The 26,680-nt window shown below is 41.4% G+C and overlaps 2 protein-coding genes across 3 annotated transcripts in view; one reads left to right on the top strand and one right to left on the bottom strand.

Moving 5' to 3' along the window:
* Pdss2 (decaprenyl diphosphate synthase subunit 2) overlaps positions 1 to 26,680 on the top strand; it is a 229,523-nt gene that overhangs the window by 39,169 nt on the left and 163,674 nt on the right. The window lies entirely within an intron of this gene.
* On the bottom strand, positions 14,618 to 15,088 carry LOC114710674 (60S ribosomal protein L30-like). The gene has a single exon (XM_028894932.2). The coding sequence runs from the start codon at positions 15,007 to 15,009 to the stop codon at positions 14,662 to 14,664; it is 348 nt and encodes a 115-aa protein (XP_028750765.1). The 5' UTR covers positions 15,010 to 15,088; the 3' UTR covers positions 14,618 to 14,661.

The raw sequence follows: 26,680 nt of genomic DNA, 5'->3' as shown, positions 1-26,680 counted from the left end.
AGAAAAAGCCTGGTACAGCGCATATATAACATCAGGGCTTTAAAAATATGTGGATCAAACCTGGTGATTGAAATAGACAATTCTTTGGCCCATTTCTGCACCAAAAATACTGATGTTAGTGTTTTTTCACTCAGATTTAAATTAGTGAATCGTGTTTAAGTTACTTTCATTACATCTCAGCGTTTTGGCTATGATCAGTTATAAGTTACTTTAGAACTTTCTGTCTGAAGGACACAGCAGCTAGGTGTGGTGGGCCGCTCCTGTAATCCCACACTTGGGACCCGGGACAGGAGAATCATGAGTTCGAGGGCAGCTTGGGCTGTCTGACAAGACCTGTATCAGACAACGGGAAGGCTTTCTTCTGAGGATCTAAAAGGACGGGCATCGAAGCATCAGGATAAAACATGCAACGGCTTTCGTGTCTTCTCTCCTTTTCACGGTGACTCTAAACACTAAGTGTGCTTCACCCCAGTACCTTTCACTGCTGGGGCAGATGACCATTCTAAACCCCCCCCCCCCATGGGATAAGCTGAAATCCGCAGTGCAGGCAAAGGACTACATTCTGTTGAGTTTCTTATAAGCAAGTAGTTGTAAGTTTGGTCATATTAAATCATGCATATTTGTATATTTGTTTTCAGCTGGTGTCCAGACTTTTAACTAGATAAATGTTTTATAATACTTGTAAGGAAATTAGTTGGGCTCAATTATCAGATTATTTTTAGTAAACAAAGAAACTTAGACAAGTATTCATACAAAATTCAAACTTAAAAATTGATGGCTATTTTTGGGAAAATTATCTTACCTGAAAAATGACTAAAGTGCATTTTTTGAAAAATGCAAAATTTTTAATGCACTTTTCTTTTTGAATTACTTTTTATAAAACGTTTATTGTGACTAGCAAAGAGAGATGTTTAGTTTTTTTTTTAACCAAATGTTAAATTCTGATAGTAGGTTGTAGAATAAATTTCCCTTATTATGACATCTTTGTACTTGTTTAAATTGAATTTTAAAATAATGAACATGTATCATTTTTTTCAAAAACCTATGAAACATCCAAAACATACTTATATATAGTGTGTTGGCTAATCTTATGTCAACTTACCACACAAACTGGTGTTATCTGAAAGGAGGGAATCTTAATGAGAAAATGCCTTTATCAGATCCAGCTGTAAGGCATTTTCTTAATTAGTGATTGATGGGGAGGGCCCAGCCCACTGTGGATGGTCCATCCCAGGGCTGGTGGTCCTGTGTTCTATAAGAAAGGAGTTTGAGCAAGCCATGGGGAGCAAGCTGATAAGCAGCACCCTCCATGGCTTCTGCATCAGCTCCTGCCTACAGGTTTCTGTCCTGTTTGAGTTCCTGTCCTGACTTCCTTTGGTGATGAACAATGATATGGAAGTGTAAGCCAAATAAACCCTTTCCTCCCCAACTTGCTTTTTGGTCATAGTGTTTCATTTCAGACATAGAAACCCTAAGTAAGACATATAGAAACGAAAGTGTTGAATGAACAAACAAACAAGGTAGATTTTTGTGGGGAAAGAATGGTAAGAGTTACAGTATGTTAGGTTTAGTCATAATCCATATTAATATATTGAAGATATTGGAAAGTAATTTGGGCAGTAATTCTAGTTATTGTCCACTATGTGGGAAATGGAGGTGGTGTAAATCTGAAACTCTTTAAGACTTCAGCCCTTATACCTTGGTGGGGGGAGAGAAGCAGTTATGTTCAGAGGTACAGATCTTCTTAGTATCATCAAAAACTGTCTTTCATTTTGCCACTTGAAATGAAGTGGCAGAACCAATCATTCTAGAGTTGCTATCTGTGGGTCTCCAATTGATGTTTGCTAAATGGGGAGTGAACAAAACTGATACTTGAATACTCTGCATTGTAACCAAAGAAGGAGAAATTGATACTTGCTTTCACGTGACTGCTGTGTCCACTCTGCAGTTTCTGCCCCTAGCTGAAGAAGTACCATCAGCCCCTCCCACAGCAGACACAGCTGTACAGTGTTGATTTAAAAATCCATCTTGGTACTAGCCTAGGAGAGGGCTGGCCAGCACCAAGTAGCTTCCTTTTCCCCTTATCGGTATGAGTTTTTCTTTTAAAACACTTTTCTGTTTGGTTTCCTTATCTCTCATCCACAGTTGATAACTGAGGGACTCTCAGTTCACCACTGATTTTAGGAATAAGGTGGACTTTCTTGTCCAGCTAGCCAGCTCATTCTTATCTGTCTTTAACAATGAAATACTTAAACTTGAATGGAAAGGAAGTTCTTAGTGGCAGAAGGTGTTTAGCCACAGATCATCTTTTGTTCTGCATTTCTCTTCTCAGCTCAAGAGATCTTTCCTGAAACATGGTTTCACACTTTATCCACTAAGCATTTGCAAAGCAGCTCTAGCAATGATGGGATAGTTAGGCTTTCTTGGGTAGGACTCTTGATGGTTTTTCTCCCTTGTTAATCCTGAATAGCACTTTCCAGTTCCGTGAGAGCTAGTCCTCAGGGAGGAGACTTCCAAGTCAGTTGCACCTCGATTCCTGTGTGGGGTCTTCAGCAATAGGGTCTTGCCTTCAAGTTGTGAGTCCAGAACTTTTTTTTTTAAAGATTTATTTATTTACTATCTATACACAGTGTTCTGCTTACTTTCATGTACCTGAACACCAGAAGAGGGCTCCAGATCTCATTACAGATGGTTGTGAGCCACCATGTGGTTGCTGGGAATTGAACTCAGGACCTCTGGAAGAGCAGCCAGTGATCTTAACCACTGAGCCATCTCTCCAGCCCCATTGCTGTTTGTGCCAGGCATAGTGGCACACACACACCTTTTTTTTTTTTTTTTTTTTTTTTTTTAGTTTTTTGATTTTTCAAGACAGGGTTTCTCTGTGTAGCTTTTGCCCCTTTCCTGGATCTCGCTCTGTAAACCAAGCTGGCCTCGAACTCACAAAGATCCGCCTGCCTCTGCCTCCCGAGTGCTGGGATTAAAGGCGTGCGCCACCACTGCCCCAGAATTTTTATCAGTAAGTTAGTGAAAGAAATACCTGTCTTTTGGCATAAAGATTACATGAAATAATAGGTATTCCCAGCATAGTGTGCCCTGCATTAGAAAAGGAAGCCAGCAGATGCTGTGTTGCTCTTCTTGTTAAAGTTATTGATAAATGGTTGATTGGTTAACAATTACTTGAAGAACTAGCCTTTAGGTAGCCTAGATCCTTAAGTGCTTTAAGACCCTATAGGGTTTTCTTGGTTTAAGAATTATCTGTCTTTATGGCCGTGTGGTGGTGGTGCAAGCCTTTAATCCCAGCACTCAGGAGGCAGAGCCAGGTGGATCTCTGTGAGTTCGAGGCCAGCCTGGGCTACCAAGTGAGTCTCAGGAAAGGTGCAAAGCTACGCAGAGAAACCCTGTCTCGGGGAAAAAAAAAAAGAATTATCTGTCTTTGTTCTTACTGACTCTATTGTATTATTGCTGGTTTCATATTCTTCATGAGTATTTTCACTTTAAAATAACATCATTCAACATGCTACAGAGCATGTTGAGAAAGAACTAGAATCATTGTATAGTATAGTTGATTATAGGTGAAACTTGAAATCATAACATTAGTTAAAGCAAATGAAAGCATAAGGTCGTGAACCTGCAGATGGTTGTCTGTGCTTCTTTCAAACTGTTCTTTAATCTGGCTACATGCAGTTCAATCTTAAGACTTGTCCTCTTCCTTATGTAAAAGTTAAAAAAAAAAAAAAAAAAAGGCCTAAGCTATTTTGTGTTCTTTCCGTATACCTAAACTTTAAGTACTCTGAGCCCTATGGCAAAAAGAAACTGCTCTACTTTCCTGAGTTAAAATAGGCCTTTCTTACTGATGGTTTGCAGAAAACCTTCACATTCTGTGTACTGCTCTGGTAGCTGACATTTTGCTAACACATTTACTTCATCTATACTTAAAGAGATAAAAGGAGGATTGCTTTGTTTGCAGTCTTAGAAACTAGAGACCCAAAAGTACAGGTCTTCTTAGTATCATCAAAAACTGTCTTTCATTTTGCCACTTGAGACGAAGTGGCAGAACCAACTATTCAAAGTTGCTATCTGTGGGTCTCCAATTGATGATTGCTAAATGGGGAGTGAACAAAACTGATACTTGAATACTCTGCATTGTAACCAAAGAGGGAGAAATTAAAATTGCATTATTGTTTAACATGCACTTCCTTATCTTTGAAATACACTCTAGCTACATTTAAATGGTGGACTTAAAATTCAATGTTGTAAACCACTCTATGATCTTTGGAGATTCTTTAGTTTTGCAGATGTTATTGAGTGCAGAATTCCCAATGGAAACTGCAGCTCAGGAAGTTTCTTTTACTGATGAAATTCTTTGTGGAAGTCATTGATAGCATATTTAGATCTTTTCATGGTCTGGTCGTCTCCAAATTGAGGTCCCCTCTGAATGTGATCTTGTATAAATAATTTAATGAGAAATTGTTGATGTTTTTACTGAAACATCCTATCAATTGTTGGTGAATATTCTCTGAATTCTACAAGTCCTTGCCATAATGTGTGCTAAAAATATTTGAACCTCTTGCTACTGAAAATTTTAGCAAACCCATCCAAACTCTTGAGCATAATTCAGAACTTTAAATTACAGGATGTAATGTGATATTCTCAAGGGTCTCCCACACCCATCACTCCATCATCTCTCTAGTGGTACAATGGTTTAGAAGTTTGGAATGAACAAAACTGTTTTTCGTTGTTTAGGAAGAGTCTTTGGACTTCTTTCTGTACTTTAAGATTTCTCACTAAAGGAGGACGGAGAGATGGTTCCGAGGTTAAAAGCACTTGCAGAGGATCCAGCACCCACATCAGGCAGCTCTCAACCACCAGTTCCAGGGCACCTAACATTCCAGTTTCCATGGACACCGGAACACCTGTGCACACATACATGCATATACTCAGGAACACACACACATTAAATAATTAAATACTTACAAAAATCTAATGTTCTGTTTGCATTACACAGCTTCCTCTAGTACCTGAGAAATACAGTGGATTGGGGATCTTCTCAGCTGAAGTATCCTTTTGTTTTGACATTCTTATACCTCCTTAAGCAAAGGGCATTTTAGTTGAAGCAGTAGAACAAAATCATTCAGAACAAATGTACAAAGATCTTCACATAAGGAAGTCACAGGAAAGATACATCTTAAGGTAGAAGTGAAAATTGCTGATTTGAGGCTCTTCATTCGGCTGAAAATATTAGATTTTTCTGTGTGCTTTTCCCCTTTGACACGTATGAAGACGGCCGGCAGCACTGCCCAGTCTTCGTGTCTTTGCTGAGTGTCCTGTAGTTGTTCCATCACTCATTCGAAGAGAAATAGTGAACTCCACAGTTATCCTGCCTGAGTTGCCTGCTGTTTTCTTTAGTTGAGTCTTTGCTTCATTTGGCTCTCTATTATTAGGTGGACACACATTTATAATTGTCATATCTTTGTGATACACTGCTGCTTTTGTGGTTATGAAATGGTCTACGTTGTTCCTACTAATTTTTTAGTAGAATCTAGTCATATTTAGTGAATCTAGTCATATTTCTTAGTCTGTTGAATTTAGTATTAATATAGCTGTCCAGCTATTGTGGTGACTTTCCATGGTGTATTTTTTTAACATTTTACTTTCAAGTAATTCGTGCTTTTTTTTTTTATCTGAAATGCATCTTTTAGAGACAGCATGTAGGTGGGACCTTGGTTGTAAATTCCATCTGTCACTGCCTTCTAGGTGCATTATTTAGTTCACTGATTCACCATCTAATTATCAGTATTTGTGATATGTGTTTCATTGTTCTTTGTTTTGTGTTTCATATTATTCTCCTCTCTTTTTTCTCTTCCTTTGTATAAATATATTTTAGTGTACCATTTAAATTTTATTGTTTTATTTTTATTTCTCATGGGTCTCTTTGCTTGTGTTTTTGCTCCCATGAGACAGTCTCACTAGATAGCCCAGCCCAGGCTTGCTTTGAATTTTTTCTGTGTTAATCTCTCCAATGCTGTGAATATAGGTGTGTATTACCATACCTGAATTGGTTTTTTAACTATGTGATTTTGCATTATTTTCTTAGTCATTGTTCATAGGGTTTACAACATATCTTAACAATCTGTTTCAAAAATAACATTTTAATTCTAGCAGTATAATCTTCATTCCTCCCTGTATTATTTTTAAAAATATATTATATGCATATGTTGTAATACCTTATCAATTTTATGTTGTGTTCATATATTTGCTGAAAATTAAGAGAAGAAATGAGAAAAAAATCATAGACTTTTTAGCTTGCATATTAACTAATTCCTAAAGTTTGAGCTCTTGTGGCCTCAGATACTACTTAGCATCATGTCCATATAGCCTGCAGGATTTCCTTTAGGTTTTTTTTTTTTTTTAATAAGCTAAGTCAAGAGCAACAAACACATCTTTGTCTCAGAATATTTGTTTTTCACATTTTATTTTATCTTTTTGAGACAGAATCCTGCTATGTAACCCTGGCTAGTCTGAAACTTACTATGTAGACCAGGCTTTCCTCAAACTAGAAGAGATCTAACATCAAGTTGTGTGCCACAACACCCGGCTTCACACACACACACACACACACACACACACCACTCCTAGCAATTTAAAAATATTGTTCCCTGCCTTCTGGCCACCATTATTTCTTTTTTCTTTTGTTAAGATTTATTTATTTTATGTCTGAGTGCTCTATCTGAATGAGTGCCTTTATGCCAGAAGAGGGCACCAGATCTCATTATAGATGGATGTGAGCCACCATGTGGGTGCTGGGAATTGAATTCAGGGCTTCTGGAAGAGCAGCTAGTGCTCTTCTAGCCCCCATTATTTCTAAAGAATTAGAAATTAAATTTAGTGAATTAAAATTAATCAGCTATTAATTGTATTGTTATCCCACTATACCTGGGGGGTCACTTTTCCTCATAATAATGGATCACATGTTCTTATTTCTTTCATGAGTCATGACTTTCTGTTGAATATTGGACATTCTAGATAATATATTGTAGCCACTCTTAAGTTCTGGCCTTCTCCTCTCTGTGGGCAATTTGGCTGTTATTTGCTTGTTTTATGGCTTGCCTAGACTACATGGTATGCAGCTACAGAATCTGTGCTTTGCAGTTCTTTTCTCCAGATTTAACTGGTGTCTTGTGTATCTTAGTGGTCAGCCAAAGATTGGTCATAAGCTCTGCTGAAACACCTGAAATCAGTATGGCTTCCAGCTCCTCCAAGTGATCTGTGTGCAAGATGGGAAGCACATTGAAGGTTCAGGTTGCCCGGGCTTGCTCCCTGTTGGACTCAGATGTCTCATCAGCACATGCTGCGAGCTCTATCCACCAGGAATGCATGGGCCTTCTCTGAACTCAACTGCAGTGCATACAGCGTCTGATTAACCCAAAGGATATGGAGATGTCCCCTTCCTGTTAAATCCTTGGCTTCTGCTTACTCCGCTGCTTGCTCTAATTAGATGTGCTTATTCTGACCCGTGAGCCACAGGCCATCTCCGCTGGTTATGGAGCTCATTGTTAGCTGGCAAGTGAGTCTCCTCTGGCAGAGGGGGCAGGCTAGTGGTTTTCACAGTCTCTCTGCCCTACTGCACTGACAGAGCTAGGTGAGGAAAGTCGAGGCAGCCCTGGCAAAGCTCACGCTGTGCTGACACAGAATTCAGTAGATTTTCCTGAAGTCTGCCTCCGATTGCATTGCAGAGTACCACAATTCCTAATTTCCTGTTTGTTAGCCAGCTCTTCCATTGCAGTAGTTCAAAATCTCTGTGCAGACTCCAAGTGTTAGTGGATTGTAGAAGTGCTCTTAATGTGTAAAATTATATTATTCACTTGGTGTCTAGTGTGTGTGTGTATGTGGCAGTCAGAGGACAACAGTGAGGGTCCTTCCACCAGATGTGTCCCAGAGGTTGAACACGGGTCCTCAGGATTGGCAGCAAGTGCCTTAGCCACTGAGCCTTCTCACTGACCCTCATCTGTAATTAATATTTCATGTGTGTTATTCATAATTGAGGCCCCACTTGCTTAGTATTTTTTTGAAGGAAGACTGATTACCATTGTGTTACTCAAATGAAAGAGTATTTTTGTGAAAAGATGCTTTCTTGACTAAAAGGATCAAGTAGAAAATATCACTCCTAAATTTTCTCTTGGAGTGCAGGTTGGAAAGTAAAGCAGCTCACAGAGCCCAGTTGACTTCAGAACCCTTTGCTCTGCAGCATGAGGCGGCACGTGTCTGTTACTGTGAGAGAATCCTTTGTTAGGTTAATCCTCTGCTCATTTGACATGTCCACAGGAACTTGTATAAAACGTAGGATGCCAATGTAACTTACAGATTTAGAAATTATTGGCATTTGTATTATGTATATAGCATATAATATCACTAGTATAATGTATATTATATTATAGATATTTAAAATTATTCAAGGAATGTCAAAGGAATTTCAGTTTATTAGTAAGAAGTTGAAAATCATTTACCAAATTGGCATGTTTATTTTTTTAAATGAGAACATTCTTTAAAATGTGAAGTACAATTTTGTTAAAATTCTAATTCCAAGTTTTCAAATAGGATTTGAGTATTTTGAATATTGTAATATATGTAAATTATAGAATTAAATGCCAAATAGTTTGGCATTGCAGTTTTCCAACTAAAAATAGTCATCTATAGAAATCAAATATTCGTGTATCTCTAACACTTGCTTTAAATTTTCGTGTACTACAAAATGCTATTCTTCCTAGAGGAAATATTGCCCAGTATGTAAATTAAGCTGTAGCAAGTTCTGTCCAAATAGCTGGTGTTGGAGACATCACTCTACATGGAGTCAAAACAGAACAGTATTGAGAGAACTTTTCAGCCTGTGCACTCCTTTGTGAAAACACAAACCACTCTTCTTTTACAGCCTTGAGGAAACAAACTTGTTGAATGTGAGAACTAGAAACCACTTGGTGACTCTTCCAGTGAAAAGTCAAAACCCAAATGAACAACTCTTCCTGGTAACTTTGACTCTCATTCCGCAGTTGTCCAGGCTGTTCTCACTGAAGAGCTTCTAAGGAATAGTCCAGGGCGCTCGCCTTAGGCTGACCCTCCAGAGGGCTCGGTTCTGTTTAGATTGCATTCTGAACCAGCCCACATTTGCTCACTGATTCTCACACACTTCTTTCTGGGGGCTTCCGTGGTGTGTGTTGGACTGCTTTCACCTCTTTATGCCCCACATTTTTAATCAGATATTGCTCTTAGCATGCCATAGTTGAGAGTTTCATACTTCAGCAAGTGACTACAGAAGCGAAGACTCCCTTTCTTCCGTTCAGTAAGGTTACTGTGTGTTTGCCAGCACAAGTCTTGTGAAATGCTGGGTGTTAAACTTCTGACCGCCCTTTGAAATCCCACCCCTTGGCGCAGCCCTCCACCCTGACGTAAAAGCTGCTGCATCTGCCCAGCATGCCAGCAAGTTTCCCTCATGTGTGGGATACCCTGGCCTGGCCAGCGGGGGTTCCCCACGTCTGCATAATTCATACCACTGGCCTGACATTTTACTTCTGTATACTATGCCCTTTAGTATTCCTGAGAGCTTTGAAAAGTTTGAGAATGGCTTTATAACTTGGTTTTTGCCCACAAAATCCGTGCACAGAGAGCTAAACAAAACACTGGGTTATTATTTAATGTTCCTAGACCATTGCTAGGTCAAGCAGGAACTACGTCACTTGCTCCTAACACTCAAAATGTACTTGACCGAAATCTGTATGTAAGCAAAATGGCAGGTATTTTGGAGTGTAGGAAAGAAATACTAATGGTCCTTGTGTGGGGATGGGGGTGGGGGTTCTTTCTAATCTGACAAGCCTTAGTATAAAGAAAGATACCCCTCTCTCATTAGTAATGTGGACTCGTGTTCTTAATTTCCTGTTTGGACTTTTTGTCAAGTTCCTGACAAAATCCATAAAATCATAACCAGAGCTTTATCTGGACATTGACTACACATGCTTCTGTCTCTTAATTCAGTTATCCTAAAATTTAATGCCTTCGATCTGAAACTATTTGAGAGAATATTAGAGCTACTTATTCATTTACTTTAGGTAACACTTGGTACATATCATTGGTTTGAAAAATTAACAAAATATAGTAGTTTTCATTACCAGTTTTCATTTTCAACCTGACTTTTATCCTGTGGGGACAATGACAGTGTCTTTTAGACAACTTTGTTTAGTACAACTGGGAGGAGGTAGCCTATTCCTGGCACCTAGTAGATAGAAGTTGGGATGCTATTAAACAGTCTACGCCATACAGTTCCTCACAATAGACAAATGCTATTAATACCCAATGGAGAGTCCTTAGCCTTATGAAATCAATTCCATTTAAAAGATCACTGTATTTATAAGAACCATGATTCCTATCAATATCTCAAATTTTTTCTTAATTTTACGATTTCTTGTCTACAGTGGCTTTGAATGCCCATAGCTATAGATCTTTAGTCTATAAGATATGATACAAATACAATCTCCTAGTGCTATTTTTCTCACTTATTCCTAATACTATCAGAATTTTATACAATCAAATAAATCAAACCTAAGCTACCAGACACAGGTAAGTATAAGCTTGAAATAGTACCAACAATAACAGTTAGCTTATTGGCTTTCATACCATCCTTGGATGTTGGGTGCTACTGTAATAGCTGTAGTATTTAACTATACTTATTTTTGTGTTCTGGAAGTAAGTGTATTAGAGGAAACTGGTGTGGTGATGCACACCTATAATCCCTGCTACTCAGGAGGCTGGGGCAGGAGGATTGTAAATTTGAGGCCAGCTTGGGCAATTTAGCAAGACCTGGAGAGAGAGAGGGTATGGAGAGGGAAGAAGGAGAAGAGGGGAAGAGATATGTGTTAGTCTTCTGAAATGAAAGAGTACAATATTACTAGAAGACAAACTGTTGCCATTCGGTGGTTTTCAAAGTAAATATAAATGTGGAAAAGTGTGCTGGACTCGGGACAGGAGGTCTGCGTTGTGATTCCCTTTCCTCCCCCTTCCCCAATTGTTTTGGGTTTATTTTTATGTTCTATTTATGTGTGTGTGTGTGTGTGTGTGTGTGTGTGTGTGTGCGCGTGTGCGCGCGCGCACGTCATATGTGTGCAGTATCTGTGGAAGCCAGAAGAGGGTGTTGGATTCCTGGAACTGGAGTTACAGGATTTGTGAGCTGCCATGTGGGTGCTGGGCCAGAGCAGGATATGCTCTTAACCTCTGAGTCTCTCCAGCCCTCTTCTGCTTCTTAAAACAAGGCTATGTTTGTCATTATTCCTTTTAAGTCTGACTAAAAACTTAGTTCTTGTAGATTAAGTTTGTAGATTGATCCTGTTTCATCTTGACAATCAAAACAAAAGACCATTCCTCCATTTTTTATATTCAAATGAGGAATAACATGCAGATGGCTGTGGGGTTAGGAAATGCTTGTGAACATCACCGTCCTCATGGTCAGGACTACAGGAAAATACCTTCCTATTAAACCAGACTGCAAAGCTGGCCGTTGCTTTCACATGCTAATGGGTAGATTTAAATTTGTATCTTTTTAAATCTGTTGCCTAGTACTAAAATAAATCTGGGTCCCAGCAGCTCATAATAGTTAATAGCCTTTATAAATGGGTCCCCAGACACCTGTTCTTTTACTGCTAATGAGGCCCTATTGTGTGTGCAGAAATAGTGGACTTCCTGTTGATTCTCTGTCCTAGCACATCTCCCTGTCTCCTGTGTGCATATTTAAATGACATTAAGGAATGCTGTTTCCTCTTGTTTTCTCCAGACACACTGATTCTCTCTAATAGGTTGTTTCTTCCTAAATGCATTAGGGTTGGTATTTTCCCCCTTTTTCTGGGTTTTGAATTATTTTTTTAAGAACCAAACCTCAACCTTGGTATTTTGTGAGGGCTCAGTATAAAATGGTGATAACTGAATAGGACCAGATACACAAGGATACGCAAGAGAAGTTTCTCAAGGAACAAGTGAATGGCTTGTGGCATTCAGTGGCCTGTGGAAATGGAAGAAAGCAAACAAAAAATGGAGACACCATTTCCGCTGCTGTAATATGGTCATGGTTTATCCTCGGAGGTCGCTTGTCCACCTGCTTGTATTTTACATCACTGACAGTTCGGAGAATTTGTAATTACTTTATTTCTGTTTCCTTTTTCTACCAAGCAAACAGTGCTCTGGTTTTATAAATGGAGATGCACATGGATAGAGATTGTTATAGTCGGTCAGACACCAGCTCTTTCCTACACACTAGACTGTAGTTGACATCACATTGTGGTTTACTGCATTCACTCGTACTCTCTTTGGAGGACAGTGTACTAATAGGTGTTTAAAAACACGTTTTGAAAGTATGTTAGAAAAGAAATATGTAAGCTGTCCTGTTGCCATGAAACACACCTTCACCTTAAAGGGAGTAAGAGTTTTCAAGTGTCCATAGCCTGAGAAGATGACTTCAGGTTGCCCCCAAAACCATATTCGAGTGTGAGAATGGTCTCATGTAGGTTTTATAGTTATGTAACAAAAGAAAATAACTTATCAAAGTGCTTTTCAGATTCATCAGTGGAAACATGAGGTAGGCAGGTTACAGAGAGCAGTCAGTCTCTCCTAAGACTGATGAAGCACCAGCTAAATACAGGGAGAAAGTGGCCAGGTCTGCAGATGCTCCTGTGTGGCCAGGTTTCCAGCTAACGACAGGTAGAAAGTTCACCTGATTCCCGCTCCTGCTATAGTTTTCAGATGCTATCTGATAACATTCTTGGCTTTGGGGATGGTGGAAACTTGTGATTTGTTAAAAACTAGTATGTTCCAAAGAGGATTTACCTGATAATCCACAAGGCTGTTAGGTTAGATGCAAAGGTAGGCAGTGAGTGGCTGCTATTAAATGAGGGAAAGGCAGCCCACAGTAACTTGGCTCTGGATCTGTGCTGTGTGACATAAGACCTGGGAGACCGGAGCAATCTACTCATCCCAGGTAGGGAAGGACAGCACCAGAGTCCTTAGGTGAACCTGTCCTTTCCAAGGGGTCACTTAGAGGAGTATGGGGGAGGGGTCACTGATGGGAACAGAAGTGACCCAAACCCACCTGCATCACCCAAACCCATAGCAGCATGGGTAGCAGCTCACTAACGCCTGAAGCAAGCTGAACTGTGCCTGCGGGCAGCTCAGCAGGTTGGAGAGTGCCTTCTGGTGGTTCAGTCTGCTGGAGAGTGCCCTCCCCTGGTGGTTCAGTCTGCTGGAGAGTGCCCTCCCCTGGTGGTTCAGTCTGCTGGAGAGTGCCCTCCCCTGGTGGTTCAGTCTGCTGGAGAGTGCCCTCCCCTGGTAGCTCAGTTGAGCCACCCCCATTGAGTCTCTTCTAGGCAGTTTAGCTGACCTCTGCTGCTTCCAGGCAGTTTGGCTCTTTTGTTTCTTCCTGGTGGCTTGGCTGGTCTGAATCTCCTGCCAGTACTTACTACATATATAGATGCTTATGGAGGGCGGGGCCCAGTCTACCTGGTCATTCTCAGGGGACCTGAAGCCTTTGAGTTGTTTACTTCCTGACCTCAGGAACTCTGTAGGATTTAGTGTTTCACTTCACTTTGAACATCCTCTATCTTAAGAAGCTTCCCTCTAAGCTGGTAGGGTTTATCTCAGAGGAAATTGCTACACAACCATCTTTAGCATTTGAAGGCTCCATCCACAATCACAGGATTCTAATCTCAGTCAGCCTTGTAGAATATATATCACAAGTGTGCCTTGGAAGCAGGGGACAGGGTGAGAGGAACAGGACACTTCAGTGCACACTTCAAACACCTGGATTTTCATTACTGCTTGTGAATTATAAAGGTCATCCTTGAAAGAAAAATGAATATGCTATCTTTAAAATGATAAGAGTCACATTACTGATTGTTTCAATGAGTTATTCAGGGTGGACTCTCTGTTAAGGCACTGGAAACACAGAAAGCATTTGTTTTGTTCATCATGGAGGAACTAATTTTAAGTTCTTGATAATGGTATTCTGACATGGAGACAGTGCTGTCTGGAATAATTCACAGGGAAAGGTCTTCACACCTCACTCTTGTATTTGTTGAACTCCTTTGCTATTTTCTATGCCTGGATAGTCAATACAATGCCTCCCCTTCTGCCGTCTACTGTGAAAGGCACACCACTTAGGTGTGTGTCCTGTAGGGATGAAGTGGTGATGTGAGATTTCTTCCTATTAGGGGGAAGGGAGGTGAGCCACAGTCTAGTGCTTTTAAGTCCTGGCTGTGTATTAGAATCATATTTGTGGACATTTGTGTCTCCCCAACCCCCAGTGCCCAGTCTGCTGTTTTAAAGGAAGATTTTGTTTTTCTGTTGAATCAATGCGCCCATCTTACATTGCCTAGTTATATTTGCCTTTGGTAAATATGCATACCCCCTTTTCTATTTCCATCATGACTTATTGTATAGTGTAGGATTTATAAATAATAGAAATGGGCAAACTTTGGGGCAGATGTATGAATATAGGAATTTATAGAAGAAGAATTTAGAACAAATACCATTTACCAAATATTGCTTTGTAAATGTGATACAAGTTAACCTTTTTTTTTTTTTTTTTTTTAAAGGGGCTCTGGTAAAGTTTTATTAAAGAAAAACTTTCCTGGTTTACTTTTCACCAGTCTGTTCTGGCATGCTTCTAATAATATCAGAATCACCTGGGTCAATGATAGCCAATATGCATACTCTGTAGTATTTTCCACATGCTGTGCCCAATTCAATGTTATTGCCACTGTAGTGGTGAACACCAGTTTTAGTCAACATGGCATAGTATTCTATTTCAGATTTCCTCAAGGCTGGACAGTTGTTGGCGAGGATAACCAATTTCGCTTTGCCCTGTCTGATCATCTTCAGAGTCTGTTTGTACCCCAGCACGTACTTTCCACTTTTCATAACAAGCTGGAGCCGAGAGTTGATCGACTCCAGAGACTTTTTCGTCTTCTTTGCGGCCACCATCTTCCTGCCTCAGGTGCAGGACGGCCCCCAACCAAGACCAGCCGCCAAGATGGCCGGGCAGCGAGAAAGTACAAGTGATCATTTTATATAATTAAAAATAGCAGTGTTGTCCCAGCTGTTCTGAAGGTCAGTATTCTGTAGTCAGATTTTTCTTTGGGCCACAAGCTTGCAATTAATGACACAGAGTCTTCTTATTAATTATGAAAGCTCAGCCTCTAGCTTAGGCTTGTCCCCAGCTAGCTTTTATAATGTAAATTAACCCATTTATATTAATCTACATGGTGTTACCTCTCTCCCATCTTGGACCTCCTGTTTCCTCTCTGTGTCTCTTGGCACCTCCCTCTCAGACCTAGATTCCTCCTCCTGTTTTCTCTCTTTGCCCAGAAGTCCCGCCTATACCTCCTGCTTAGCTATTGGCCATTCAGCTTTTTATTAGACCTCTCTCAGCAATATACCTTTACAGAGTATGTGACTATCCCACAACAGCATTCTAAAACCTAGCTTGGGAACACATCACCCCTAAGATGAGCTTGTACAAAGATGACCCCATGGGTCCCCAGCCTCCTGTGTAGCCCTGTGGACTGACTTCTGCAGCACAGGTTAAGTGCTTCCACCACGTTGCTAATGCACACTGGAATGGCTGCTCCAACTTTTATTGGCAGACTAATCACATTCATAACTTCTTGGCTGCTTTTCATTTGCTAGCAAGTTACCACAGTGGAATTCATAGCACCTGTATTTCTGAAAGCCACTACTATGTACCTGGAATGGAAATGGATTTTTAAAGAACAATATTGCTTTACAACCCCTCGGGGGAGGTGGTCAATAAAACTCTGCATTTCTTAATTTCTTATCTGTTCTTCAACAAAGCATGGCATAGGAGCGTCATTGCAGACATGGTGCTGCTCTTGTTGTTTCAGTCCATTATTTGCTCTCATCAGATTCATATTTGTGGCGATCCGCCCTGCATGGCAAGTGCTGGGAAAACATTTGTACAACATCTTGCCAAGGAAGACTGTTGCCTGTGTGGAGTATAGTGAATTCACTGTTCAAGATCTTCATGTGTTTATTAAAAGGGAAAAACCCCAGATACTAGTTAATTATATTCATTCGAATTACTACATCTTGTGGTTAGTATGTTGAATTTATTAAATAGTTTAAGTGTATTCAATACAGAATTACAGCAGTTTTATTGATATACTGGCAAAGAAACAAACATGACCACTCTTTACCATCTGTTTATAATGCTATATAAAGAAGACCATGTTGGTTGCCATGGAAACTGCATTTCCCAAACCACTGAGTGTTTGCTTAAATTCTCCAATCTTTTAAAGTCATAAGCCTTTTCCCAAAAAAAGAAAAAAAATTAAAATGTCCAGTGGTTTTTTTTTTTTCCTCTCTGAAAGTATTTTTTTCTGTAAAATTTATGCCAAGACTGATATTTTGCCTCTGAATCTCATCGATTAGGTTGGGGGCTCTTAATTTGAGAATTTGGGTGTTTTGAGAAGTACCATATATCATTTATAAGCAATAAATGGCTTTTTCAGACAATGTTTTTATTGGGAAAACTACAAAAAGGAGCCTGAAGAGGTGACAAGTACAACATGACCCTGGGGAGGCCACACCAGCTAGCCGCGCTTCGTCACTGCTGTCATAGTGGGTGATGTGGCAAAGACATGGACAGCAGGGAGTTCAGGGGTATGCTGTACCAGTGTGAATTGCTTCCTGTCTCAGCAGCCTTACTGGCCACCAATTTGTCTCATAAAAATCAGTGAAAAGGAGGAGATAGAATTTAGGCAGTTAGGGGAGAATCTGGGGCTTCCATTGCTTCTTTTCTCATTCCTAGTGAAATGAAGGCTTTTTGGAGGGAAAACTGAAGGAGAAATGTCAGCCTAACAGTTATCAGTGTTGTCAACATTTTCTAGGCTATAATGATGTAGTGTTATCCTTTATTCTTTGTTGCCTATCTTAAGCTTTACATAAGTTTATCTGTATTTGCCTTTGTAAGTCTATGTGCACCACATGTGTGCAAGAACCCCCAGATGCCATAAGAGGGCATCAGATCCTCTGGAACTGGAGTCATTGGTGGTTGTGAGCACCGTGTGGGCTCTGGGAAGGTAACCCAGGTCCTCTGCAAGAGCAGTAAGCACTGTTAGCCACCGAGCATCTCTCCAGCCCTTTGTGTCTTTTAAAAGTGGATTACTTTGAGCTGGTTCAGTTGGTAAAGCACTTGCCCTGCAAAGCTGTATTTTAATACGTATTAGGACAAAATATATGTGTTTTTGTTTCATACAGGATAGAAGAAAAGTCAGCAAAGCCTTAAGTCATTAAGCTTCAAATTCAAGTTTCCTATCTTTCTGTTGCTGGAAATAAAAATATAGAATATGTATAAATTATTTCTCTGGAGAAATTAATATTTTCCCCAATTTTAAAAAAAGTGCTCAAGATACTCAGTGGACAGAAAGCATGATTTCCTTCCCCCAAAGTTGGGAATTTGTGAGCTGTTTTAGAGGCCTTTAGAGGCTCGTCGGTCACAGCCCACCAGAAGGGCACAGTGCCATATACCACAAGCTGGGCCTTTGCAGAGCTTCATTTCAGTTTAACACTCCTTGGCTAGGGGCTAGACCCTAGCTTCTCTTTCAGTCTGTGAGGTTTGGTTTTTATTTTTTATTTATTTATTTTTGGGTTTTTTTTTTTTAATGCTAAACTAAAAGGTTTTGATTTTAAACTGCACAGCACTCTTAGTGTACTGAAACTCTTTAGGTCTTTGTGTGAATGGGAGCTATTCAAGCTTCTATGGCCATGTTTAAGGAGTCTCCACAGCCCTGGCGCTCCTGCCTGGGAGCCTCGTTGAGCATCCCCCTAACTAAGGAAGAAGCTGCACCGTTCTGTTGGTCTAGCTCTCAGCATATCAGACCTGGAACCCAATGACATTTCAAAGCAATATGCAGGAAGAGTGAATTAAATTTTTTTGTACATCTCTTACCCATAAAGTACTTTTAAGCCCTAATTAAAGCAGTCATCCCTGTTTACTCTTATTTTAGTTCTGTTGCATGCATTATCTCCCTATATTGGATGGATATGAACTACAGAGACAGATACCAAATTGAACCCCAGGTCTCTTGCTTGTCAGTTACATACTTTTAGACAGGATACACTATTAATTCATTAAAATTGAATGTCTTTGTGTACTGGGCACTAGTCTAAACACTGAAGGTACAGCTGTAGGATAAGTCTGTGTGTTGTAGCATGCTTACAACGCATGTAGGCTATGAAGACAACCAACATGCATGATTACAAACACGTAGCATGTCTGATGACAGCAGCTGGTAATCTCCATGCGTCTTAGTGTCCCTGTCACAGCAGAGAGGGGATGGTTGTTGAGACAGGCGAGGTGGCACAAGTGAGAGCTGGTAGACACTGCTGGACGGGGAAGTCTGCCTGCTCGGGTCTGTGAGTGAGTTCTCCCCGCCTTTCTTAACAAAGCAGTGACTACTGCTCTCCCAGGTGGAAAGTGCTGGGATAACCTGTACGTAGTTCATTATTAGCAGCTCTCTGCTAGGCAGGTGCCGTCCTGTTCATTAACTGGCATGTAAATGAAACTCTAGGAAATTGAATTGTGTTTTGCTATTGACACATAATTTGAGAGATGGTCTTATCATGATAATTCTTTCCTTTTACCACCTCCATCGGTGGCCAGTTTAAATATCTACAAGGTCTTGAAGTTAATTAGGTGGCAACATTCCTGATTGTGAGGGCTGATGGGTTTAACTCACGCAGTTAGTCATAGGTTCTTTTCTCTGATGGGAGAGGCACAGACATGATGTGTGCCCTACTGACCTTGTCACCTGTAATCCCCCATGTCTTGCTCTCTTGTACCCTAGATTAGTGTTGACTTTGGAAAAATTAATGAGATTTCCTTTAAAATTTTCCTCTTCTGAAGCATATTATTGCAATAATATTGTTCTGTGTTATTTTTCCAGTCACTTTTGAAAACACATTTTTTTCTTGCTAAAATCTGTTGCACTTCTCATTGCTATTTACCTCCTTCTGATTTGCCCTGGAGGTATTATCTGGTTTTCTGTAAATTATATCACCATTTTCCCCCCCCAACTTGCTGATTTTTACTGGCTTCCTCCATCTGCTGTTGTATCTTTTACATTTGGCTTTCTCCTCTGCTTAATATGTTATGTAAATACTAACTATATGACTGTCTACCTTGTTCAAGTACACATTTTCACTATTTTGCACAATTGGACTTCTTCATTAGCTAAAATGAGTGATTTTCTTAGCATGTGCATTACTTTTTGCAGCAGTCATTATTTTTTCTAATTTTTTTCATTTTTCTTTATTAAGAAATTTTCTGCCGGGCGGCGGTGGCGCACGCCTTTAATCCCAGCACTCGGGAGGCAGAGCCAGGCGGATCTCTGTGAGTTCGAGGCCAGCCTGGACTACCAAGTGAGTTCCAGGAAAAGGCGCAAAGCTACACAGAGAAACCCTGTCTCGAAAAAAAAAAAAAAATTTCTATTCATTCCACATACTACCTACAGATCCCCCCTCCTCCCTCCTCCCACCCTCCAGCCCTCTCTCTCAAGCCACCCCACATCCCTACATCCCCCAAATCAAGGTCTCCCATGGGGAGTCAGCAGAGCCCAGCACACTGAGCCTAGGCAGGTCCAAGCCCCTTCCTACTGCACCAAGGTACAGCAGTCATTATTAAATATACCTACATAGGAGACCAAGTAAAGCCATAGAAAATGATAGATTAATCTGAGAGCTGTTAGGTTTGTTGCATTTGAGTGGGGAGTCTATTGTAACTGATACTTTGTGTGGAGGAAAGCAGGAAGTACTTTGAAAACGTGTTGGATTCATTCTCTGCACAGACGGGCTGTGGTAGTGGGAAGAAGAGTAATGCACAGTAAACCATGTCACTGCCTGAGTGGTGTGCAGTCTCTGTGTCTGTTGGTGCAATGATGCTTGTATTCCATCCAGCCCTGTCTCCTTGACCCCTTGCCTCAACACTAAGTTGGCATTGTAAGATGTGAGCAAAGGGGATTTGTGCATAGCAATTATTCTATGAGATCACTGAACAGTTTTCAGTGTAGCCAAAGATTATTGCTTCATTTCATCCCACTAGTGTTTTTACAGCTACTCAGTTCTATCTCTGTTGCTGTCGTTTTCCTGCTGTAGGTCTAATTTTAAGGTGGTGGGCCACGTCTGTCTGCAGAGGTGACCGTGTCTGACATTGCTTCATTCTTAATTATTTCAGGAAACCGCTGGTGGTCGGTACTCATTTCTGCAAAGCCCCTGGCCTGCTTTCCTCTCCATTCCACTTGCTCTTTTCTCTTTTTCCCAGCTGTGTCTTCTGCCACATGCCCATCAAACCTAATTGCAATGTCAGGAGGCTTTTGGTGAGGCAGTTCTTGGCACTGTCGTCCTTCGGGACTTAATTCAGGTGGGCTGTGCATGTGGCCCTCAAGCCATGTCAGTGGCTGCTCTAACTCCCAGATTCTAAAGGCTGGTCACCTCAGGCCCTAAAATTGTTTCAAGTCTAGGACAATCTAGTCTTAGGATAGAGGTGGCAGTAATAATATGATTTGGGTCATTTTGTCAATGGAAATCAACCTCTAGCTCGTCTGCTAATTTCACACAACAATCTGTGACATCTGGGCTATTTTTAGTGACTCTCAAATTACAGTAGTTTAAAACTATTTTCATGAGTGTTAGATTTTTCTTTTACACCTGAGTAATATTATCATCAAATTGCTCTGTGTGTGTGTGTGTGTGTGTGTGTGTGTGGTGTGTGTGTGTGTGTGTGTGTGTGTGTGTGTGAGAGAGAGAGAGAGAGAGAGAGAGAGAGAGAGAGAGAGAGAGAGAGAGAGAGAGAGAGTTCCTTGATACTATTTATGTGGCTCTGTGTCTAAATCTTAGTACAGGTTTTGGAGAAATCATCAAATATGGGTTCTTTTATTCTATTTCTTCAAATGGGAAAACTTACTGCCTTTAAAATTGTTGGCATATCCCTTCAATTCCAACCACTAAGGCAGAAATCCAAGGCTATCCTGGGCTACACAGTAAGACTCTGTCTCCAAAATCAAACAGAGCCAGGACTCAGTGTGTAAAGGTGTTTGCAGCCAAGTCTGATGGTCCGAATTTGATCCCCAGGACTCACCTGGTGGAAGGAAGGAGAAAACTGCTTCTCATATGTTGCCCCTCCACATGCGCACATGCGTGCGTGCGTGCGTTCGTGCATGCGTACGTGCGTGCGCCCACACGTGTGCATGCGTGTGCCCCCCCCACACACACCCCAAATAAATAAATCTAAAAACTCCTGAGTGCCTATAGTCTGTGAAAAACAAACAGTTCTCTTGCTCCTGTCTCCCAAATGCTGGAATTATAGGCGTGTGCTACCACGAGTGGCTTATTCTTGTTTAATTAAATTTATATCATTCCCAGTTCTTTTAATCTAACATATTATATTCTATGGTTTTAAAACTGCAGTTGTAGTTCATTAGTTGGTTGCAAATTCAATTTAGTGAGTTTCAGTCAGCAAACAAGCCAACAAAAACCCCAAGGTAGGAAAAGCTCCGAGTATTCCCAGGGCTCTGCTCAGTCTTGGTGCTTCAGTCGTGTGTGTAATTTCTGTTTTAGCTGGGGACATAGTTATAAGCGTTATTAAGAGTTTTATTAATCAACCTAACCTCATGTTTGTTAGAATTTGGCATCTACTTTTTGTGTTTTTCTGCATGGGTAGTGAATAGTAAAACATATTCTGTTTCTAGGTTTTGGAGTGTGATTCTTTGCCACCCAGTTTTTTACAGAGAGGGGGCTTTGAGTCTGTTTAATGATAACAGTCTCTTCTTTTTGTGTGTGTAGGTGTGCATGTATGTTCATGTGGAGGCCAGAAGATGACTTTGGGTGGCATCCACCTGTTTTTGAGTCAGGGTTTTTCATTGGGCTGGCCTGGAACTTGCCAGGCTGTTTGGCCAGTAAACCCTGGGATCTCTTTGTCCTGCTGGACAAGTTTCAAGAGTCAGTTTTCTCCTTCCACCATTTGAGTTCTGTGGATTGAGTTCAGGTCATCAGGCTTGGCTGCAAGTACCATCTCGCCAGCCTAGAATTCTGAACTCTTTTTTTTTTTTTTTTTCTGAGACAGGGTTTCTCTGTGTAGCTTTGCGCCTTTCCTGGAACTCCCTTTGTAGACCAGGCTGGTCTCGAACTCACAGAGATCCGCCTTCCTCTGCCTCCCGGGTGCTGGGATTAAAGGTGTGTGCCACCACCGCCTGGCTGAATTCTGAACTCTTAAACATGAATCTTAAAAAGATCTTTACCATAGGGCTGGGGAGATGCCTCAGTGGTTAAGAGTGAGCGTTGCAAAAGAAGAGAAGGAAAAAAAAAGAAAAAAGAAAAAAAAAAAAGAAAAGAAAAAAAACAAGAAGAAAAAAGAAAAGAAAGAAGAGAAAAAAGAGTGAGCGTTGCTCTTACAGACGTCTGGAGTTCACTTCCCCATCCCCATGCCAGGTATTACATAACTGTCTGTAATTCCAGTTCCAGGGACTCCCAGTGCCTCTGGCCAGTGCAGGCCCCTGCACTCAGACACACATACACATAACTTAAAATAATAAAAATAGCCATACTTTTCAAAGAAAGAGGTTTTTTTTTTTTACCATTCTCCAGTTCTGATACCCACCAATGCCTTCATCTGACAGTACCTCCACCTTCTCTTCAAAATGAGGGCAGGGCACTGAGCTAACAGTGATGTCCGTTCCTTCTTTCAAATGAAAACAGAAGGCACAGAGACCATGTATTCACTTCTCTGGAAAACTTAGGAATAGGTCCTTCGGTATGGCCCATTATTATCAGTAGTAACTTCATCAACATAGAATTCAGCTAACACAGCACAGCATATTTGTTAGAATGTGTTGGAGCTTTTACTGTGTGTGACTGTCACTTTTAAAGGAGTCGTAGTTTAGGAAGAGGAACTCATGCTTGCTTCGGCAGCACATACACTAGAGTAGGAAGAGGAGCCCAGGACTTCAGAATGGAATGGCTATATTACCAGCTGCTTGGTATATGGCTATATTAGTATATAATATATATCATATAGTATCATCACTTAGCTGGTAGTATAACCATTCGGGGTGCTTTGGCTCTGTCTGCATAGACTCATGGAGCAGTGGGCAGTTCAAGTGCTGGTCAGTGTCAGCTGTAGTTTCCTCCACTGTTGAGCAGTGTAGAGCAGCAGGCAGCGAGTGTGACCCCTAGTCCTCAAACCCTTAAGAAGCCTCAGATAAGGGGACTTTTAGCCCTAGGAGTAGGAGCTCTTCATAGGCCTGGGAAATCAGGCTTCCTCACCCCTTCCCTGTGTGTGGTATTGCTGCTCCCAGGCAGGCCTAGGTATCAAGATTCCTCAGCCTTTGGGAGTGGCCAGTATTGCACCTCCCAACTGAGGTCTGATCACCCTGAAAACTTGACAGCTTTCTGGTGATCAGACCTTCGCCTCCTCACAGCCTTTTCTCCATCTGTAGTGTCAGTTCTCTGCCCTCTGTCGCCATCTTCTACCTGCACTTCTTTTCTGCCCTGGGCACTTGGAATGATTCAGCTGCCTCTGCTTATCGTCCATCCAAGAGCTGGCTGCCTGGCCCTTCCACAACGTGACCACTGTCAGCAGGAGCTCTCTGCTGTTACCACCCACCTGTCCTTTCTTTCTGTTGCTTCTTTCTGTTGCTAGCCCCGTTTGTGCTCCTGAAAGCAGAGCAGGAGAAGCCATTTATTGCCTGAGATTGCCAGACCCGAGCAGGCAGCATAGGGAAGTATGTTCAGCTGACTCACTGCACCTGAGGACTCTGTTTATAGCCCCAGAAGTATTTGGTCCAGTCACAGCCATGGAGCAGTGGTTCTCAACCTTCCTAATGCTGAGACCCTTTAATACAGTTCCTCATGATGTGGTGACCCCCAAACATAAATTTATTTCATTGCTACTTCATAACTTAATTTTGCTACTGTTAAGAATAGTAATGTAAATACTGATATGTAGGATATCTGATATTCAGCCTCCGTGAAAGGGTTGTTCTGTCCCCAGATTGAGACGCTCTAGTGTCTTGCCTGTGTTTTGGTCCAGTCACTGGTCACAACAATACCTGTGTTAAACCTCTAGGGGAAACACTTGTAGGTGTGAATGGTTGTGGAATCATCTAGAGTTCATACAGGATTGTGACAGTGATGGCCAGCTGAAATCTTTGCATAGTTGTCTCGAGGCACCAAAGACTGGGTTTGCAAGCCCAAATCCTGCTTAAATCTTGGCACTTCCATTATTAATTGACTAATATGGCCAGTAATTATTAAACTTTTCTAAGCCTCCTTGCTAATTTTCCTCATTTATAAAGAGATGTTACTAGGGGTTTCTTGGCATGGTTTTTGTGAGAAAACAGCTGATGCTTGCTTCACGGTATGTTATAGTTGTTGTCCGTGTCGTTGTGTTAATCACTTTTATTACTTAGTGTGTTAAATGCTGAGCTAGAGGTTTATAGTAAGTATTCCCAAAGCCTCTAAATCAGGCAGCCACTGGGCTGGTGAGATGGCCCAGGGGTAAAGGCAAGCCTTTCTGCCAAGCCTGATGACCCACGTTTGATCCTGTGACCCACATGTGTCATATGTCACTGTGTCATAGTGGAAGCAGAGGGATGATTCCTGCAAGCTGTTCTCTGATCTCCACATTCTTGCCTTTGTGTTTTCAAACACGTGCTTGCATAGCATAAGCCCTCGCCCACCCACCCCACACACAGACAAATAAATATTTAAAAGGAAAGTGTGTGTTCCTTGGGCTTTCTATTGCTGTGATAAGACACTATGGTCAAAAACAACTTGAGGAAGAAAGGTTTATTTCATCTTATACCTTGTAGTCCATCATCCTGAGAAGTCAAAGCAGGAACCTGGAGCAGGAGCTGATGGAGCACTGGTCTGTGGAGGAGGGCTGCTTACTGCCTTGCTCAGCTTGCTTTCTTATAGCACCCAGGACCACTAGCCCAGGGGTAGCACTGCCCAGAGTGAGCTGGGGCCTCCCACATCAATCACCATCAAGAAAACACACCACAGTTTGCCCGTAGGCCAGTCTGGTGGGATATTTCCTCCACTGAGGTTTCGTCTTCTCCAGATGACTGCAGATTGTGTTGAGCTGACAGAAAGCTAGGCAGTATATATAGTGTAGTGTGTTTTGAAAGGCGATCATTGGCCTTGTTTCTTTATACTGCGTGATTGCAGCCCTCTGCTTCCACCATCAGTGTGCATCTATTTCTTTATCCATGCTTGAACTCTTACTTGTGGGTAGAATGCATTCCTTCATATTGGTTACCAATCTTCCCAGTCCCCTAAACCTAGGAATTCCCGAGATTTCATTTCCATGTAGGTATGTAGGTAGGTAAGTAGTTTTTTAGGACAAAGTCTGGCTTTGTAGCCCAAAACTAGCCTTGAACTCACTATGTAGCCTGGGCTTGCAACAAACCCTCAATCCTCCTGCATGTTACAATTTCTAGTATGGAGTTCTGGAGGCATAGGCAGGTGAATCTCTGAGGTGGAGGCCAGCCTGGTCTACATAGAGTATTTCAGAACAGCCAGGGTTATGTAGAGAGAGACCCTGTCTCAAAAAAACAAAAACAGAAAGAAAAGGAAGGAAGGAAAGAAAAAAAGAAAGAAAGTGAATTTCTTATATGTACCACCACACATGGCCTTTTTCCTCTTCTCAGCTCTTTGCCATTTTTTTCCCTGTCCTTATCTTTTCTTCCCCTCCCAAACCCCTTCAGCCATCATTTCCATGAAGAAGCCTACTAAATCTGTACCCAAAGCATTTCCAACTCCCCACTGGGCATCTCCATCTGGAAATCCTCCCTGCATTCAAAATTAACATGTCAAAAACTAAACACATCAATTCCCTATCAGACTTATTTCCAAGCTCTACTAAGTATAGCATCGTTACCTTTAACAAACAGATTGACTCTAAATTCAGCCGCTGCCTTTCCTGTGGTCTCCTCTTCTCTCCCTGTCTCTTTGACCCGGTCAGCGGGCCCTACCGCCCATTGCCACTGCCATGCTGCTGCGTCTTCCAATGATTCTTCATCCCTGTTGCCACTGCCCTAATTGAAGCCCTCATCATCTCTCCGCAGGCTACTGGATGAGGTGCCTCCTTACTGGTCTTCCCTCTCCTTTCCTCTGCACCCAACATGCCATCCCCATGGCATTAGACCAGGGAATGGTTTTAGTCTGTAGTGCTAATTGATTGCACTCCTGTCTCAACTGACAAACTGTCCAGACCCCCAGATTGCTTGCAGAAGTCCAGACTACACCTGAGTTCCAAGGCACTTCGTTCTTTGCCTGTCGTCGGTTTTAGTGGGCTTGTTAACGAGAATATCAAGCCTAAATGGATAGTCCCACAGCTTCTGAACCTGCTCCCACTCTCCCCTTCTTGTCCCTGCTCCTCCTGCTCCTTTTTGTGAGATATACTCCTTTTCCTCACTAGAATAATGGAGCCCCAGCCTCACTGTCTTCCCATTCTCTACTCAAGAAAATTTGACCATCTTTTGGTTGGGTATTGAGGGCCACCTCCAGCAAGAAGCGTTTCACCGTGCGCTGTTCTCTGTGTGCTCTTCTTTACATTATTGAGTATCTATTCAAATAT

The sequence above is a fragment of the Peromyscus leucopus genome, chromosome 8a (assembly GCF_004664715.2).
Source record: "Peromyscus leucopus breed LL Stock chromosome 8a, UCI_PerLeu_2.1, whole genome shotgun sequence".
In the NCBI taxonomy this organism is placed as follows: Eukaryota; Metazoa; Chordata; class Mammalia; order Rodentia; family Cricetidae; genus Peromyscus; species Peromyscus leucopus.
Note: the sequence above shows the minus strand (reverse complement) of the source record. Positions and strands in the feature narration are given on the sequence as shown.